The 16900-nt window shown below is 36.7% G+C and overlaps 1 protein-coding gene across 1 annotated transcript; it reads left to right on the top strand.

Moving 5' to 3' along the window:
- The first annotated feature begins 582 nt into the window (after positions 1-582).
- Positions 583-15817, top strand: BMP2 (bone morphogenetic protein 2). Its single transcript, XM_051975946.1, has 3 exons — positions 583-681; positions 2486-2832; positions 13845-15817. Exons 2-3 carry the CDS (start codon positions 2493-2495, stop codon positions 14687-14689), a joined length of 1185 nt encoding a protein of 394 aa, XP_051831906.1. The 5' UTR covers positions 583-681; positions 2486-2492; the 3' UTR covers positions 14690-15817.
- Positions 15818-16900: the final 1083 nt, after the last annotated feature.

The following is a 16900-nucleotide window of genomic DNA, read 5'->3' as shown; positions in this document are numbered from 1 at the left end:
CACATCGAGAGCAGAAAACTCTCTTGCAGACGCCAGCCTTACCGCCGCTGTTGCCTCTGCCGCTGCCACCCCTACTCAGACTAACCTCCCAGGACTCCCTTACAGGTATAACCCAGGGGATTGCAGCCCACCTTCCGCCGCAGGGATCCATCTCTGGGCACCTTTTTCTCAGGATGTGTTCCCCAAACGATGGGCGGCAGAGAAGCTAGAGAAGAGTCGGAGAGACACAACCCCCCTCTTTTATCCGTCTCGGAGGAGAAGGCAGCCAGCGGGTGGTTTTTCCTAAGGACGACTTCAGAACTTTTTTTCCCCTTCTCCCCCTCCCTCCTCCTCCTTCTCGCTGTTGTTATGTGTCAGCACTTGGCTGAGGACTTCTTGAACTTGCAGAGAAAATAACTACCCCCAATCCCCTTTCAAAACTGGTGGCTTTTCAACCTCGGGGAAATTTTATTTTCCTTTTACTCTCTCCCCGTCCCGGACCCCCAGCTTCTCTTCCTGGAGACTCCGATCATCTCTGCTGCCACCCGGGAAAGGGGGGGGCCGCCTCGACAGGCACCAGGGAGGAGGAACGGATACAAAAATCACAGCTTCAATCTCCACCGCCAGAGATTTTTCCATGTGGAGGCTGTTTCAATGGACGTGCCCCCGTGTGCTTCTTAGTCAATCGGCAGTCTCCTAAAGGTAGAGGAGTGATTCTCTGGGGGTTGGGGAGGGCTTGCACTGCGAAGAGGGGGCGGGTGTGGGGTCCTGTGATGCTTAAGCTTTTCGCACCTATACTGACCCGCTTCCCAGTGGTGACGGAGGCTCTGGGCCCACCTCCACTTGCCTTCTACTCCCCGAGCTCGACAGACACAAACTCCCTCCGTCCCTCCCTCCCCCGCCCGGCGGGCGCAGTTCGGCCGAAGGTAAACACCCTACAGTGCCCACGTGCAGCGCGGTCCCAGCTGCAGCTGGCTCCAACTCCCCCACCCTTTTACACCGTCCCCCCTCCTTCGCTGGCGGCTTCACTCCAAGACAACTTGAAGTGCACTCCCTTTTCGCCCCTCCTTCCTTCGCTCCTTTCCTCCCCCTTCCAAGATATTTTATTATGGCTGTTAACACTTCGCTGATGATTAAAAAAAAAAAAAAAAAAAAAAAAAACTCTTAAAGAGGGTTGCCCCTCTGTTTCACCCGTTAGACTCAGGAATCTTTCCCATTTCCAACCAGGTACCCGTCTCTCTGTTACACATCTTTCTTGAGAACTTTCCTCTATCTCCCTCTCTGTTGGCCCCTTCCTACTACTAATTTTGAGAAGAGATAAGACGATCTAGTTTCTAAAGATATAAGAAAGGCAAAGACTTTGATTCTCTCCTTTTTTTTTCTTTCAATACTCTGACATCTGAAATAATACAGACCCAATCCTCCACTCCTCCCCCCCACACATTCCGACGTTATACGTACTATAACCCTCCAAATGTGTTTGTGTATATACGAGTTATTTTTCCTTGTGCTATGTATGTATAAAAAGAAGTGTTACAACATACCTACAAAATATGTTTCATATTTATGTTTGTGTGTGTATACATATAGATATATATGTATGTATATGTTTGTGTTTGTGTGGAAGTGGTTGTGACCTGAATCACGTATGTTCGGAAGTCATATATTGTGACTGTAGGATGCCTGGAAGTAAAATATGGTGTATGTGTATCAGGAAGTCATATACATTCTGTGTGTTTTATAATGCAAAGCGATATGCTGTGTGTTTACGTTAATGTGTATGTGTTAAGAAATTATGCAGGGCGGGCATAATGTTTCTAAAAGTTTTGTGCTGTGTGGTTTTGTATCGCTGAAATGAGTATCTTGTGTAGTTAACATAAGCCACGAGAAATGGAGCTTATACATTTACCAAATGGCCCTCTCCGCACCTCAGATGCCCTAGTTTCGCGTGCGAAAGGAATGGGAAGCCCCTCTATCTAAAACACTGGTGTCCTTCCCGGGCCCCCCAAATTCGATCTGCTTCCTCTCGGACGGTTTTAAACTCTTAAATTGAGGTCTCAGCAACCATTGGAGTTTCCGGGAGATTGTTGAAAGGTGGGGGAGCGGGGGGAGGGAAAGTGGTGGTGGTAATCTAGAGAATGGGCGGGGTGCAGCCGGGGATGGCAGCCCCTGCTAGCGCCCACTCCCCATTGCAGCCATGGCGCCCCTGCCCCCTAGAGGCGGGGTAGGTGGAAGGAAGGTCCCCGGAGTCCAGAGATCTTGGGGAGGCGGCCGCCAGGACAATCTTCCCGGGGCAGTGGCACGGGCCGTGGCTAGGACCAGATGCGGACTTGCTGGGCAAGCTGGCACACCTGGGACAAGTGTGCCACCGGCGAAGGTCCCGGCCCGCTGGCATGGTGCATCTGTCAAGGATCTCCTAGACTCATCTCCATCCTTGCTTTTTTGCTGTCCGTCCCTATCCTTTCCCCCATCCCACCCCACCCCACTCCCCAAATCCTCTCTGCAGGTTGACCATGGTTGCCGGGATCCGCTCTCTTCTAGCGCTGCTGCTTTACCAAGTTTTGCTGGGTAGTTCGGCCGGCCTCATCCCGGAGGTGGGCCGGAGGAAGTTTGCTGAATCCGGCCGCTCCACGCCGCAGCAGTCAGAAGAAATCTTGAGCGAGTTTGAGCTGCGGCTCCTCAGTATGTTCGGGCTGAAGCAGAGACCGAGCCCTAGCAAAAACGCGATCATCCCCCCCTACATGCTAGATCTCTACCGCCTGCATTCGGGCCAGCTGGGGGATCCCACCATGGATTACCGGCTGGAGAGAGCAACCAGCCGGGCTAATACCGTCCGGAGCTTCCACCATGAAGGTGAGGTACTGGGGAGGTAACTAACTGGGCGGGTGAAGGGTATGAGCATGGATCATCTCTTGTGTCCTCAACAGTACCTAGTTACCGAGCCTTCCAGATGTGGGAGGCAGCTTAATGGTTTAAAGTCGTGAAACGTGGGTTTGGGTCTTTGAATTTCTCTGCCACAAGTTATTAGTATTATAGCATGAGACAAATCACTTCCCCATCTCAGTTTCCTTATCTGTAAAATGGGGGGTGGGGGTGTGGGAAGACTAAATGATTGCTAAGATGCTTCTCAAGATCACATTGTGATCTTGAGACATTCAGTAAACATTTGTTGATGGCAGTAAGACAAGAGCTAGGGAAACTTGCCTGTTCAGTTTTTTATGCCTTGTGCTAGTAGAAGGAAAAGGGATTCCTCCTCCCCACCCCTCATACTTAAGTACACACACACACACACACAAACACACACACACACACACACACACACACACACACACAATATCCAACCTTAATTCTGAATCTTTGGAGTTAACAGCTAGTTAAGGTGAACATTGATTGTAGCTCTCCCCTCTGTCTCCTGACTCCCTTTTAATGGACATACAGGAGAACATATGAGAAGTAGTGCATGCAAACAAATACTGGGGGAATAGGAACAACAAAAGTAAAACTGCTTCCTTTTACCAAGATTACCTTTTAATAAAGTAAATTTGAAAAGTTTGCAGGTATTACATCCTTAATTTTTTTTTTGGGGGGGGACATTAAACGATTACAAAGAGGGCTTATATTGACACATTCACTCTTTTTCCATCTCATTTTTCAGTCTCCCTTTCTGAAATCCAGTATAAGAGATTTTTAGACCAAGTCCACCTAAAAAATCCCCACAAATAGTTTTTTTTTTTTTTTTTTTTTTTATTGCTATATACTCTGAGAGACTCCTAAATTACAGTTCTTCTGGGATGATTTAGAAAGCTTCTAATCCCTGTCTAATCCCTCTGAGAGATCAATTCAACAATCAATTGTATTATTTCCACAGTGACTTTTTTGTCTTTTGCTTAAATCTGAGATACTTTTAGTGGAAAAATAAGGTAATCCTTAACAATCCTGCAGAGGAAAGCTTTGTACCAGCTGTCTCTTTAACTTTATATGAACCTAAACTTGCAGGTAATATGATTTTTATGATAGTGGATATAAATCTTTTTAGTTAAAAGTACCAAAAATGTCAGTATATTGATTACAGTGTCTGAAGCTATAGTTTTTTTTTTTTAAAGAAATACAGCATTTACGTTGTATTTAAGTTCTTAAGACAAATAGTAAAAATCTTATTAGAATGCAATTCATTTGGGAGATGTTTAAATCATTAATGTAACTAGAATTTACATAGAGCTTTAAAGTCTTCAAAATACTTTACAAAGAACTCATTTTATCTTCATAATGCTGTGAAATAGGTGTCATTTTATCCACATTTTAGAGATTTTTTATATCAGCTAAGAGATATATTCCTTAATTTTAAATGAATAAAGTACTAGACTATATTTGTCATATACTTCAAGACATCAATTGGTAAGGAATTAGAGTGAAAGGATTAGGACACAGATGGTTAGAAGAATAGGACAGTGATCCATGTAGCTTCTTTGGGAGCTGTTTTTTTTTTTTTTTTTTTTTTTTCCTGCTGCTGAGTGCTGTTAAAAATATAATAGTAATAGCCTGGCCCTAATTATAAACATACATCAAAATTTCTCCTATCAAACATTTTCTCACAGCATTGAGGATGACTTTTATTATTTAAAACACTTGCTCTTAGTGATTACTGGGTCTCAAAGCAAGCAAAAGAAGAAAAAGAGCTTCTTACATTCAAAATATCCACATAAAGAAGGAAAAATCTTGCTAGTCACTTTCATTTTCAATCTCACTTCTCAGGCATTTGAACTTTGGTACCCAGGACAATAAGATCTAATACAAATTCTTCAGCAACTGAAAATTCTGAGAGGCTCTGTTGATTTTTGTAGTAATGTCACTGTTATTATAGCTATGACCCTTGTCACCAAATTCTTGGGATCATTGAAATTCCATGCCCCCCTCTCCTGTTCACCTGATACTGACTGAAATGGATTTTAAGAGCAAAGAAATAACAACAATGGATATTTTGATATCTCCTCTAGAAATTGGCATTTTAATATGGAAACCTTACTTCAACTTAACATAGAAAAGTTATATATCTTATTTAATGTTGAGATCATTTAAGTTTTACATAATATCTTAAAGGAGATGAGTAGAAGGAACCTCAGCTCCTTCTAGGCGATCTAGTCCATCCCCTTCATTTTACAGATTAGGAAATAGAGGCTTAGGAAAAAATGAAATGGCTTCTCTAAATTCACACAGAGAGTAAACATTTGGGGAAAAACTTGAACACAGTTTCTTTGACCTAAGAGCCAGTTCTTTTCTATTTGAACCAGGCAGCCTCCCATGAATATATGTAAATTTAATAGACATTTTTTTTTTGTATTTGTTTTTCCCTATCATCTTATTTCCAAGAAAACGTAATCTATTTCAGTTAAGCTTTAAACCATTTTTTTTGGTCATGTCAGTTCAGTCTGACTCTTGATGAACTCATTTGGGACTTTCTTGACAAAAACACTGGAGAGATTTTCAATTTCCTTCTCCAGATTCTTTTACAGAAGAGTAATCTAAGGAAAAGAGGGTCAAGTGAACTGCCCAGGGTCACACAGCTAATAAAGTGTCTGAGGCCATATTTGTATTCAGTTCTTCCTGCCTGCAGGCCAAGAGCTCTATCTACTATACCACCCAGTTAGCCACATTTTTCATCTTTTAAGAGAGAGTGGTCTGGATTGGTCACTACACCAACAAAATCATGCATGTTTCAGGTATAAAAATAATAAGTTATTTTTACCTAAATAAGGCAGATTGCTTTGCATGTTTAAATTGAATCTTTCCTATCAAATTCATAGACTGTGTGTCAAAAAGAATGGGGCAGTGAAAAAATTATCTTTTTATCATGATTTAATTTAAATAAGTAATGTGACAGAAACTCATTAATATTTCAGTATTTTGCAAATCTGGATATTTTATTTATTATAACTTTGTTAAGGCTGAGTCATCATTCTTTGAAATGATACTTGATACTTACTGTTACAAGTATGTCAATGGCCTTTGCACTGTACACAGAAATAAATGAAAATATATTGGAACGCTGCCATTACATGCTTTACTAGAGGACAAAATTCAGTGTTTGGATACAACTAAAGGTTGTTTATTTACTGAAGAACCAAACATTTCTCAGGGTGAGGAGAAATCATTGATTTTCTTAGTTTACAACCTGGAATTCTAAGGACAATACTGTATATAATTACGGAGTAATTATAGTAAGGCAGAAAATGTCATTTTTGTAGCTCTTTCATTCATTGTAAAACTAATCTACATCATATGCTAGTTCATCTTAAATCATTTTTATCAGTTATCATGTCTTCTGTTTAACTCAGTAAAGTCCTGTCTGTGCTAATTTTTTTTTTAATGTTGTACAAGTATTTGTGTTCTGATTTCAAAGGAAAGAAAGTGCCATACATCTGGTTAAAGTTCTCCTTTGAATTTGGGATATTAGCTCCTCTGGGTGAGAAGACCATTTAAAATTACTTATATAGATAAGCCATTTACATTTTTATAAGCAAAGTTTCAGATGATCCCAGATTTGTCAGTTCTTTTGAACCTACAAGGTTTGGCTGTATGGTTAGTTGTGAAATGTTGGCTAGATAAGAAAAATAAACTTAAAGGACCATGACCCATCTTCTCTTCAGAATCATTCCCCCTCCCCAATCCCTTTAATAGCAGAAACTTCAAAATGCAGGTAAAATCTTATTGAATTATGGAATTCTGTGTATTATGACCTCTTCCTCCATCCTCTGCCAAATCTCAAAATCCAACAAATGGACTAATGTTACTCACAGAATCAGATCATATTTTATCCAAAAGAATTGATGAACTGCCATTAATCTATATATTCTATCTTAAATGAGTGTTCTTCAATATATATGACTGGTCCCAAAGCAGGTTCTGTTTTAAGGTGTCACCATAGCATGAAGATTGCCCCAAATTCTTTCCTTTTCAAAGAAAGCAAGCTCAATCAAGCTTAAAATAAAATTTGGTACAAGCAATGGAAGTCAATTATCTAAAGACCAGTCTGGCTTAAAGTTCAAAGAGTTATCACCAGCTTGTCTACAAAATTATAGATTTTTTTAGCCACAGTTTTCATCTTTTAAGAGAGAGTGGTCTGGATTGGTCACTATACCAACAAAATCATGCATGTTTCAGGTATAAAAGTAAGCCCTCAAGCAAAAGTTTCTCCTATTTTGTGAGCACTTTGAGAGCAGGGACTCATGTTTCTTTGTATCCCCTGAAATACCTATGATCCTGTCTTTCACACAGTAGGATCATTGAAGTTTTAATCAAAAAAAGGTTTTAGAGATCATTTTATCCAGTAGTTCTTAATACAGATTTTAAGGAATTTATGAACTCTGATGAGAAGAATATTTTGATATTTCAATATAATGGGTTCTCTTTGTATTTTGTTTTATGAAGAGGCTAAGGACCTTATTAGACTTTCAAAGGGGTCCATGACACACAAAGGTTAAAAACCTCTGATTTAGTTCAAGTGTTTCATTTTAAAAACAAGGAAATGGAAGCTTCAAGTTCTGAAGTAGCGTTCAGCTAGTTAGTGGCAGAACCAGGCTCCAGATTCTAAGTCTTTTGACTTCTCTGTATGAATGACTGAATTGTTTATGCTTACATAAACAATATATATAAACAAATAAGAGGACAATCACTGTGAAACTGATTTTCTTTTAGTCTTTTTCTACCATTGGTAATTTTTTTTTTACCTAAATTGTCTTTTTGCCCCAATCTAGTTCAAATGGCGATATGATGCATTGGTTTATTTCAGAAGGACAGGAAAGTGCACTTTAGGGTAGCTAAAGGGGGGTAGGAGTATTATTAATAACAGTAAATTTTTTTCTCTTTGTGATAATGGCATTATCTTGGGGGAAGAAATAGAATTTCTGTTACCTTTACTTTATTTGCCTTTCTTCTTGTTTTTCCTTGAGTTTTCTCTATTTGAAAAATCCTGGCATTATTACCTTTTTTTGTCTTTTTTGGAGAAGAGTTCTTAGATTCTTCCCTATTTTTATTTTCATTTGTGTGACATTGTCAGAAATATCAAAGCATTGATTCTAATCTTAGTTTAAGCTGTAATTCATGCTATCTGCAGTTTTCTCCTGAAGCTTTATGAAATTTTCAAAAGAAAATTAAGTGTAATTTAACTTGAGAAATATCTTTTCAAATTTTATGTCAGCACTTTTAGGAGGGAGAGCTACTGAATCAAATAAAGGATGCTTTGGAATCACTATTTTAGAGCAACAGGTCACCTGTGCTGTGCTATCCTTTTTACTAATTTTGTGACTTTTAGCAAGCCATTAACCTCTTTGGACCTCCATCTTTATTTGCAAAATTTAGATTAGGGATCCTTAACCTTTTTAAGTGTCTCATGGACCTCTTTGGCAGTCTGATGAAGCCAATGGACTCTTTCTCAGAATCATGTTTTAAATGTCTAAAATAAGATATATGGGATTACAAAGGAAATGTAGTAATTATATATGTGTATATATATATATATATATATATATATATATATATACACACACACACACAATACACACACATATATACATATACATACATACATATGTGTATGTATGTGCATATTTATTTGTTTACAATGTATGTATACATTTTATTATTGTTTAGAAGTTTTGTCATGTCTGATTCTTTGTAACCCCATTTAATGTTTATTTGGCAAAGATACTGGAGTGGGTTTGTCATTTCCTTCTCTAGCTCATTTTCCAGATGAGAAAATTAATACAAATAGGATTAAGTGACTTGGCCAGGGTCATACACCTACTAAGTACTTGAGGTTGGATTTGAACTGACTCCAAGGTTGTTGGTCTATCAACTACACCATCTAACTGCCCTGCCTACATAAAATACATTTGCATTTATTTATTCCATAAGCCCCAGATTAAGGACCATGGTTATATATGTTCTCTGAGGTCACTTTCAGGTCTGTATTTATGATCCTATGGAGTGATATTTAATAAAGATTTTTTGGAATTATTGAGCTGTTTTTGAATGAAGAGTTTTTATTATTTTTCTAAGGTTGGGAAAGAGGTAGCAAGGTTTACTAGCTAAAGTGTCAGTTTTAGAATTAGAATGACTCAGGTTTAAGTTCTACTTTCTTATATATCCTATTTGTACGACACTGGAAAAGTCATTTAGCCTCTCAAGGTTTCAGGCAGCTCTATACATTACATTACAGAGCATTTGCTAATTAGTATTGCTGAAGGGAGTTTCCTATACTGAAGAAATCACAGGTCCAGTTGAAGCAAATAAAATAAAATTGGAACTGCACTTGTGATGATTATATTGTTATACTGTCTACATGCTATTCTGTGTCCTCATTTATTTGTTCCCATAACTATTTAGTTCATACTGACAAGATTTTCTGTTTCTGATCTTTGGTTTATGAACTCTTGTTATCAATTCCCATCTTAGATTTCTTGCCTTTTATTGTATCTTTATTTTCTTGTCTTATTTTTTATTCCTGTCAGGAAAAGGGAATGACAAAATAGATTAAGTATATATTACTCCAAAATCTCAGTAGACATTCAGAAAGCTAGTCAGATCATTTGATGTATTCAGATAAAAAAATACTGGCCATGTTGTAGATTAATTGAATTTTTCATTTTATTTTAAATGCCGAGTGGCACAATTACGAAATATTACTATTTTTCTCTTTACTTTCTTCATTTTTCCACAAGTAAGGATTATTGCCCAAACAAGTGTTATAAAGTTCAGATGCCCTAAAATTCTGCTACCTCAACAAAGACAATTTACAATACTGTCAGCAATTCATATTTTGTGCCCACTGAGAGATACCCATCAGTACAAAGCTAGCCTCAGAGTCCAAGAAGATGTGGTGGCTCACATCCTTCATTAGAGACATTCTGGTTGTGTTACCTAGGGGCATATCATAATCTCTTAGTATTCCAAGTGGCTGAACTATTATGGTTCAAAGAAAGTTCTGACCAGCCTTGTAAAATGAGTTTCCTCATCTGAAAATTCCCTATATTGATGACATCACAGGTCTCTTCCCTCTGTATACTTCAGCTGAAACTTCTAAACTTTTGTTTTCTGCTCTGCATGAAAAACAATGAAAAGTAAGTTTTGGAAACTTATTTTATATGGGTAAAAATATTCTTATATAGCCAGTAGGCAGACAAAAAAAGGTTCATTTTTGTTTGTTTTACAATTTTGAAAAAGAGAGACTTTTTAGATTTCTTGTATACTACTATACATTTTTTCCTCTTTGTTTGCTTGTATTAATATATCTATAATTATGCCTCACCAAGGTCTGAAGATGACCCTGAGTTATTTGAGGCTATTCCAACAGGAGATTTTCTTGTGCCCACAGTAACTCATAAAAATGTATAAGCATTGGAAGGGATTTACCCTCACCCCCACTCCCATATACTGATATACATCAATGTATGGGATACTCATATCAATGAAACTCACAATTTAAAAAAAATGTTTAAAACAATAAGTATTCATCTTATTTCTGATTGTCTTATAATTGTCTTCTTTCCTTCCATTCTCCTTCTTTATCTTCTTTCTTTCCTTCTTCCCTTCCTTTCTTTTTGCTCCCCCTCTTCCTCCCCTTTCTTCTTTCCCTGTATTTTTCATTCATGTTTCTTTCCTCTTACAAATTTGGTATTTCTCTTTCCCATTCTTTATTGCTACATTTTCTCTAGTTACCTCTGATGTACCTGTACTACCCCGCCTTCCCTTTAATTTTGTTTTTCTTGCTGCTTCTCTGCACCTTATTTTTTGGACCATGTTTTGTTTTTTCTGATCCATAAAAAGTGATGCATTGCCTTCTTTTCCAACCTCATTTGGGGAGGAGAGGTAAACAATCCAAAGTAAGTGTGGAGAGGTGGTAGCAGTAACTGTTCTCCAAAATTTGGGGGTTTCTGATAGCATGCTGTTATCCCTATGACCTATGTTTAACTCACACAACTATAATCAGGGCTGCCTTCATGTCACTTCTACTTTGAAAGAATGTCTTAAGTACCTTGAAGGTATAGGGTAGAAAAATCAAGGTTTTTTACTCACTCAGATTTTATTTTGTTTTTATTAAAGTTATTCTCTGTTTGATCTGTTGACACTTCTCTTCCTAGATTTTATTCCCCCTTTGTGAATAATGCCTTCTCTTATGCATCTTATCCCAGTCTTTCCCCCTTCATTTCTCTCTTTTGTTTATTGTAAAGTTTTTCTTCTTTTCCTTATCCTACATTTTAGTTACTTTCTTTTTCTTGGCTACCAGATAGAGATGTTCTTCTTTTTCCTTCCTCCCACTCCTCTTTCTGTTTAATTCCTGTTTTCTTTTCTGTTACTTCCTTCTGTGCCATAGTAAAATGAACTGTTTTAAGAGTAGTGTATTTTTTCCTTCTTAGATCAGATTCTCCCAACCTTCTCAAGTCAAAAGGGAAGTATGATAATCATACTGCATATGTAATTATGTTAGGGGAACTGAATGTGAAGGGAGAAGTAGGTGGTAACATACATGGAAATAGGTAGTAATATACATGGAAATGACTAGTCATTTTTCTCCCAACTTTCTCCAGAAATTTCTGGTGTCCTGGTATATCTAGAAGTTAGCTGAACCAACGCTTTAAGGTTTAAATGTAGAAGATGGAGAAAAAAGAGTCTAAAAATTTGGTCACTCTTGAAAGTTTTAGTTAATAATTTGTAGCCCAGCCATCCTAATGTTAATAGCATTTGGCAGTGGGAGTGTGTTGCCATTAAGCATAGAGAATGCTGATTGGTTTCCAAAGAGCAGATTTAGGTGGATTGAGCTATACAGATTGTAAAAAGCCCGGGATATTTTTTCTTGGATTAAATTTCCCCAATGCAAGCAAAGAAGTTTTCTACTATCCCCTGGCATGGGTTTCTTCATCTGCTGACCACGGTTTGAAATGCTTGCATGTTTGCCAAGATGTCATTTACATTGTTGTTCAATTAATTTGGTTTCTTGAAAATTAAAATTAGCTTTGACTTTGTAAAAAATCCAAACTGAATTGCTCCTTTGCTAAAATATTCACATAAATGGGAAAATTACTGCTTCCTCCTCCTTCCCCCTTTAATTTTAGTCTTTAAAAACAGAAGCAAAATAGTGAGAAGTAATTTCTCTCATTTGCTAATACACAAGTACTACCTTTGGAATAGTGGCCTGGCCAATATTCTGTGTCATCAGGTCTCTTTCCAAAGACATCTGGATTTTAGTCCTCAATGATTATCAAAAAGAAGGAAGAAAGGACAAAAGAAATTTTATATATATATATATATATATATATATATGTATATGTATGTATATATATAATATATGAGAGAGAGAAGAAGAAAAGAAAGCAAGCAAGAAAGAAAGAAAAGGGAAAAAAAGAAAAAGAAAAAAGGGAAGGAAGGAAGGAAGGAAGATAAAAAATGAAGGAAAAAAGAAAGAATGAAGTGGTCTTTGCTTGTTATGATGTGGAATTGTGACATAACGATTTTTCCTAGATTTTTACTTTAGTTGGTACCCTTAATTAAGTGGCAAAAATTTAAGATCAATGGTCATTTTATCTTTTAGGAAGCTTTAAAATGAAGAAGGAAGCTGAATTAAATAGAAAATATATGTGTCACTTTGTTCTTTGTGAGACAACAAGTACTCAAAGTGGCTTACACAGTATTTAGTGAAAATGGGGAAAGAACAACAACAAAGCAAATGAATTTGTTTACCTGATTGATCAGAATAGGGATTGGGACATTGGGGTGTTCTGTAGGATGCAACCAATAAATTCCTTTCTGCCATGTTTTCTTAAAGAGCCATGGTCCTTTTCTTGAAATTATCTAAATTTCACTGAGTTCCTTTCTTATGAATAATATATTACTGAAAATTTGGAAGGGAAAAAAATCATGGTGTCGAATCTCATCTGTTGTAGAATTCTGTAATTGTGTTTTAATATATTTTCCAGAAACAAATGTAGTATGTGTATATAAACAAGCCTGTTCTCTCTCTCTCTCTCTCTCTCTCTCTCTCTCTCTCTCTCTCTCTCTCTCTCACACACACACACACACACACACACACACACACACACACACACACTCACAAATACAAACTATTCTTAAAAGTATCTGAAAAGTAACCTGGCTTTTGGGGGTCATGTGGAGGTCATAGGAAAGACTACAGATGGGAAGCTATTTCTCTTGATATTGTTTGGACCTAATTACCACAGTATCCTAGTACCACCCATGTGTTTCCCCTGAAGAAGGAGATTCATATAAATGCCCTTGTCTATGGACTATTGAATGAAATAGTAGGGTGTGCTTTGTAAAATATCATCACAGATGTTAAGTTCATGGTCTTTAATTAGGACACTGAAATCTGTATATCAAGATTTGTAAATCATCTAAATTGTAGAGTAATGTTTTGGAATAGAGCTTAAGGGATTGACATTAAAGACGTACTTTTAAAAAAAAAAGAAATGCAATAATTTCCGTAAATCCTCAGTCAGTTTTAATCATTCTCATTAGACCTCTGCTAACTACAGTGCTAAAGATTTTTGCTAAAGTCCTTGAATTCCAAAGTAATGCTTCATAGTTCTTTCCCCGTTATTATAACCACCTGGAATGTAGTACTCCAGTATTGGATCAAAAGCATGATAGTGAATTGTATTTTTGGTTCATACTGTTTATGCTCATATAAACAAACACGTAGACAAGAGAAACTTTTTTCTTAAAAAAAAATCTTATCTCTTGTAGTTGCTGAATTTCTAAGTTTGAATTGAAAATGTTTCTATTCCAATTGTCACTGTGTGTTTCAATACTGACTGACTTTTTGTTTTTGTTTTTCCTTTTTGCAACCAAATCAGAATCTTTGGAAGAGCTGCCAGAAACAAATGGGAAAACAGTCCGGCGTTTCTTCTTTAATTTAACTTCCATCCCCAATGAGGAATTTATCACCTCAGCTGAACTTAAGGTTTTTCGGGAGCAGGTTCAGGAAGCTTTTAAAAATAACACCAATCACCATCATCGTATTAATATTTATGAAATCATAAAGCCAGCAACATCCATCTCTGAATACCCCATCACAAGACTGTTGGACACAAGGTTGGTAAATCATAATGCAAGCAAATGGGAAAACTTTGATGTCACACCCGCTGTGATGAGGTGGATTGCACAGGGACAGGCAAATCACGGGTTTGTGGTAGAAGTGGTTCACTTGGATGATGACAGAGCGGTCTCCAAGAGACATGTAAGGATTAGTAGGTCTTTGCATCAGGACGATCATAGCTGGTCACAGATAAGACCATTACTAGTAACTTTTGGCCATGATGGCAAAGGACATCCTCTCCACAAGAGAGAAAAGCGTCAAGCAAAACACAAACAGCGGAAACGCCTCAAGTCCAGTTGCAAGCGACATCCTTTATATGTAGACTTCAGTGATGTGGGGTGGAATGACTGGATTGTTGCCCCACCAGGGTATCATGCCTTTTACTGCCATGGGGAATGTCCCTTTCCATTGGCTGATCACCTGAACTCAACAAATCATGCCATTGTTCAGACTTTGGTCAATTCAGTTAACTCCAAAATCCCCAAGGCATGCTGTGTACCAACAGAACTCAGTGCTATCTCCATGCTCTACCTTGATGAAAATGAAAAAGTCGTGTTAAAGAATTATCAAGATATGGTTGTGGAGGGATGTGGGTGCCGTTAGCACAGCAGAATTTTAAAAAATATATATTAGACAAAAGCAAAAAAAAAATACAAGTTGACACTTTAATATTTCCCAATGAAGACTTTATTTATGTAATGAAATGAAAAAAAAAAACACAGCTATTTTGAAAATATATTTATGTCTACAAAAAGTTGGGAAAACAAATATTTTAATCAGAGAATTATTCCTTAAAGATTTTAAATGTATTTTAGTTGTACATTTTATATGGGTTCAACCCCAGCACATGAAGTATAATGGTCAGATTCTTATTTTGTATTTATTTACTATTATAACCACTTTTTAGAAAAAATAGCTAATTTGTATTTATATATAATCAAAAGAAATATAGGGTTTGTACATAATTTTCTAAAATTGTAGCTGTTTCAGTTGTGTGTATTTAAGTTGAAAAGTATACATGGAAGGTTACTATGGCAAAGTGCATAGCACATTTGCTTTTTGCAGTGCTACTGTTAAGGTCACAAGTTCAAGTCCAGAAAAAAAAGTGGATAATCCACTCTGCTGACTTTCAAGATTATTATATTGTACAATTCTCAGGAATGCTGCAGGGTGGGCTGTCCAATCCATGAGAACTGGCATCTTCGTTAGACGGAATCTTTGGATAAGAACCAGACATTGTTGATTTAATAGAAATACTAAAATTCCCAACTAATTTGCAGAGCGATTACAGCAGGGCCAATCAAAACCTTTAGTAAAATGTTTGAACTTATAGGAAAGTGAATGATGGCTGTTTGTTCTTCTTTCCTTAACTAGTAACCCCTTTAAATAGCTGTCCTGGCCAAAGCATTAAATAAAATACGAGTTCTTCATTATTAATATTGTGGTCACGTATATTTAAAACTGATTTCTGCTGGCCCTTGCCTTAACAGATGGGAATGAGTCTTAAAAAAAAAAAAAAAAAAAAAAAAAACCTCAAATGGGAGTTTGTTAAACTAAAATGATCCTTGTCTTCAAATTTTGCCCCGAGTAAAACAAAATATTGTCATCCATGATTTCTGTCTACCCTAGTGCTGTCTGTCAAATTCACTTGCCTTTCTTTCTAAGGTTCTGTGTTTGAACGTATTTTCCAAATGTTAAACCTATTTCAGATAATAAATATTGGAACTCTGACATTTCATTCTACAAAGTCCAATCTGTGAAAGAAAATGGTGCATTTATACAGCATTCACAATGCTACTTTGTGTTTGCATTACTGTTTCTGAAATCCTTTATCTAAAAGGGAGTAAAAAAAGTACAAGGGATGACTTCAAATTCACTAGTAAGATGCTAATGAAACTTATACTTGCACCAAAGATATTATTTTTTCATTTAACCTGTTGTTCATTAACAGATTTTTTAAATAAAAGTTTTAAGATTAAATGACCTATCAAAACAAACTAAAACTCTGGACAATATGGAATGAGGATTCTAAAATTATATTTCACCAAGTATTGATAGAACTAATGGGAATTTAGAAAGATTATGAATACTGCTTCTTTAGTAATATCTGCTGATTGGACTAGAGCATATCCATGTGCACATCATTAATATCATACTAAAGGAAAGATTTGGTGGATTTCATTACTCTAGTTGAAAAACCTGGAAATTACCCTGCTATTTATGTGGAAGTTTTCAAGAGGTCTAGCATGTCAAATCCACTGAACTCTGATAATATTTGATCCTGATAAAGCTGAGAAATCTATCCCTAGATTTCCTGTTTTATTCTAGCCCTGAAATTGATTAAAAAAAAAAAAAAAGATGGTGCAATTGACAGTTATATTTAGATTCTTTTCAAGGATCTGGATTCAAGGTCTCTAGTGTTATTTAATAGTTCTTAGAACATTTCTAATCCTCTCTTTAAGGTCATGAAAGTGGGCAGTTTTAACTTCAATACTGGTTATTTTCCATCTTACAATTTAATTCTCTTTGGATAAAGCCATTTGATTCTTACTAGTCAATTCATTACATCATCACCCTTATCATCATTATTGACCAATTTATTCTTTGGAAAAGACTTTGATGAATCAGATATAATTGTAAACAGAATAAAAAGCCATCCCATATGAAAAGCACTTGAAGGAAATGGGTATATTTAGTCTAGCAAAGGGAAGGCTTAGAACATGATAACTGTCTTTAAGTATTTGACAAGTTATCACATGGAAGAAGGATTATACTAATTCCTGCCCTCAGAAAGCAGAACTAAGAGTCCTAAGT

Source organism: Antechinus flavipes, chromosome 2 (assembly GCF_016432865.1).
Source record: "Antechinus flavipes isolate AdamAnt ecotype Samford, QLD, Australia chromosome 2, AdamAnt_v2, whole genome shotgun sequence".
Classification (NCBI taxonomy): Eukaryota; Metazoa; Chordata; class Mammalia; order Dasyuromorphia; family Dasyuridae; genus Antechinus; species Antechinus flavipes.
This window is presented reverse-complemented; position numbering and strand designations above follow the sequence as displayed.

Coding starts and splice junctions, on each gene's coding strand:
- BMP2 (XM_051975946.1), top strand. CDS start 2,493: ATGGTTGCCGGGATCCGCTCTCTTCTAGCGCTGCTGCTTTACCAAGTT. Junction 2,833..13,844: donor CCGGAGCTTCCACCATGAAG/GTGAGGTACTGG, acceptor CAACCAAATCAG/AATCTTTGGAAGAGCTGCCA.